Below are 1,203 nucleotides of genomic sequence, written 5' to 3'. Positions count from 1 at the left end.
AGAGAGAGAGAGAGAAAGATATGAAGTCAAAACTAGAGAAAGAGAGGAAGAGTGTATAAGTGGAACAAGAAAGTAAGCAAGTGGGGAATAGACGGGAGGTAAAGTGGAGAGAGCGGAAGAGCGACAGGGTGAAAGAGATAGCTCTCTTACAGTTTCCAATTAAATGTCTCATTTACCCTCTAATTCTTCTTATTCAGAGCAGCATTTGTTCAGATTTGCAGCAGCAGGACTGTAATTTCAGAGTGGTAATGGAGAGGCAACGCCTCTGCCATTGCGTTTGGTACTGTTCAGGGATGATAATGGGCATCATTTCTAGGGAGATAATTTCTCTAAATAAAAATGCCTCCCCAGATTAATGTGTGGAAAGGTGATGGAAGTGATTGCTGTATACTAGTCTATTTTTTTTTACAGGTGTTTGGCTCACAGTGATAACAACGCAGCGGAGTTGAAGGGCTCAGGGGCCGGCTCACAGCTGATTGGATCGGGCCACGCGTGCGAGTGTGCAGGTGCTCGTGCGAGGGCACGAGGGAGTGCACGTGCATCCAGTCACCTTACTGAGCAGGCGATCACTGACGCTGCGGGCTAGTTGTTGGGTCTCTGCAATCTGGTCGGCGACTCGTTTCTGTTCGTTCAGCTTCTCGGCCAGCATCTCCAGCTCTGTCAGAGCGAGCTGCAGGGGCAGACGGTCCACGTGGCCCTTTGGTGTGTTCTTGAGCATGTCCTAGAAAAGGTCAGAAGGAAAGTTTGAAGCAAAGGCACTGCAGGGTGAAAAGAAAAAAAATCAGATCCACTCTCTGTTTAGGATTTAAAACTGGGGTCTCCAACATTCTTTAAGCCAAGGACCCCTTAACCAGGAGAGAGACGGAGCAGGGACCCCGTACTTAGGGGTGGGAATCACCTGACACCACCCGATACAACATCATCGATATCATCAATACTTGCCACGAAACAATATTATTGCGATTTTAAACATATTGCAATACACTGCAATTCATAACCTTTTTTCCGACTTCTAATTTGTCCCAATTTCGAATGACGTCTCCAAAAGGAAACTTAGTCAACATCTGTTTGATCTAAAAAGAAACATTTCTCCGTTTGATCATGTCACTTCAATATTATTGCTGCAAAATGAGATTGTTAAGCACACAACATGACGAACACATATACAATAAAAGATCCATACTTGGCGCCTGTGTATTGATA

The 1,203-nt window shown here is 45.1% G+C and overlaps 1 protein-coding gene across 4 annotated transcripts in view; it reads right to left on the bottom strand.

Annotated features, from left to right (window-relative positions):
* The window catches only part of arhgef10la (Rho guanine nucleotide exchange factor (GEF) 10-like a), a 190,549-nt gene that overhangs the window by 98,421 nt on the left and 90,925 nt on the right, over nucleotides 1-1,203 (bottom strand). For all 4 annotated transcript variants that reach the window (XM_032513643.1, XM_032513642.1, XM_032513644.1 and 1 more), the window contains one exon: nucleotides 551-721. In XM_032513643.1, coding sequence (XP_032369534.1) covers nucleotides 551-721 — 171 coding nt within the window. The remainder of the gene's footprint in view (nucleotides 1-550; nucleotides 722-1,203) is intronic.

The sequence above is a fragment of the Etheostoma spectabile genome, chromosome 4 (assembly GCF_008692095.1).
Source record: "Etheostoma spectabile isolate EspeVRDwgs_2016 chromosome 4, UIUC_Espe_1.0, whole genome shotgun sequence".
Classification (NCBI taxonomy): domain Eukaryota; kingdom Metazoa; phylum Chordata; class Actinopteri; order Perciformes; family Percidae; genus Etheostoma; species Etheostoma spectabile.
The sequence above is the reverse complement of the archived record's forward strand: the minus strand, read 5'-3'. Positions and strand labels throughout refer to the sequence as shown.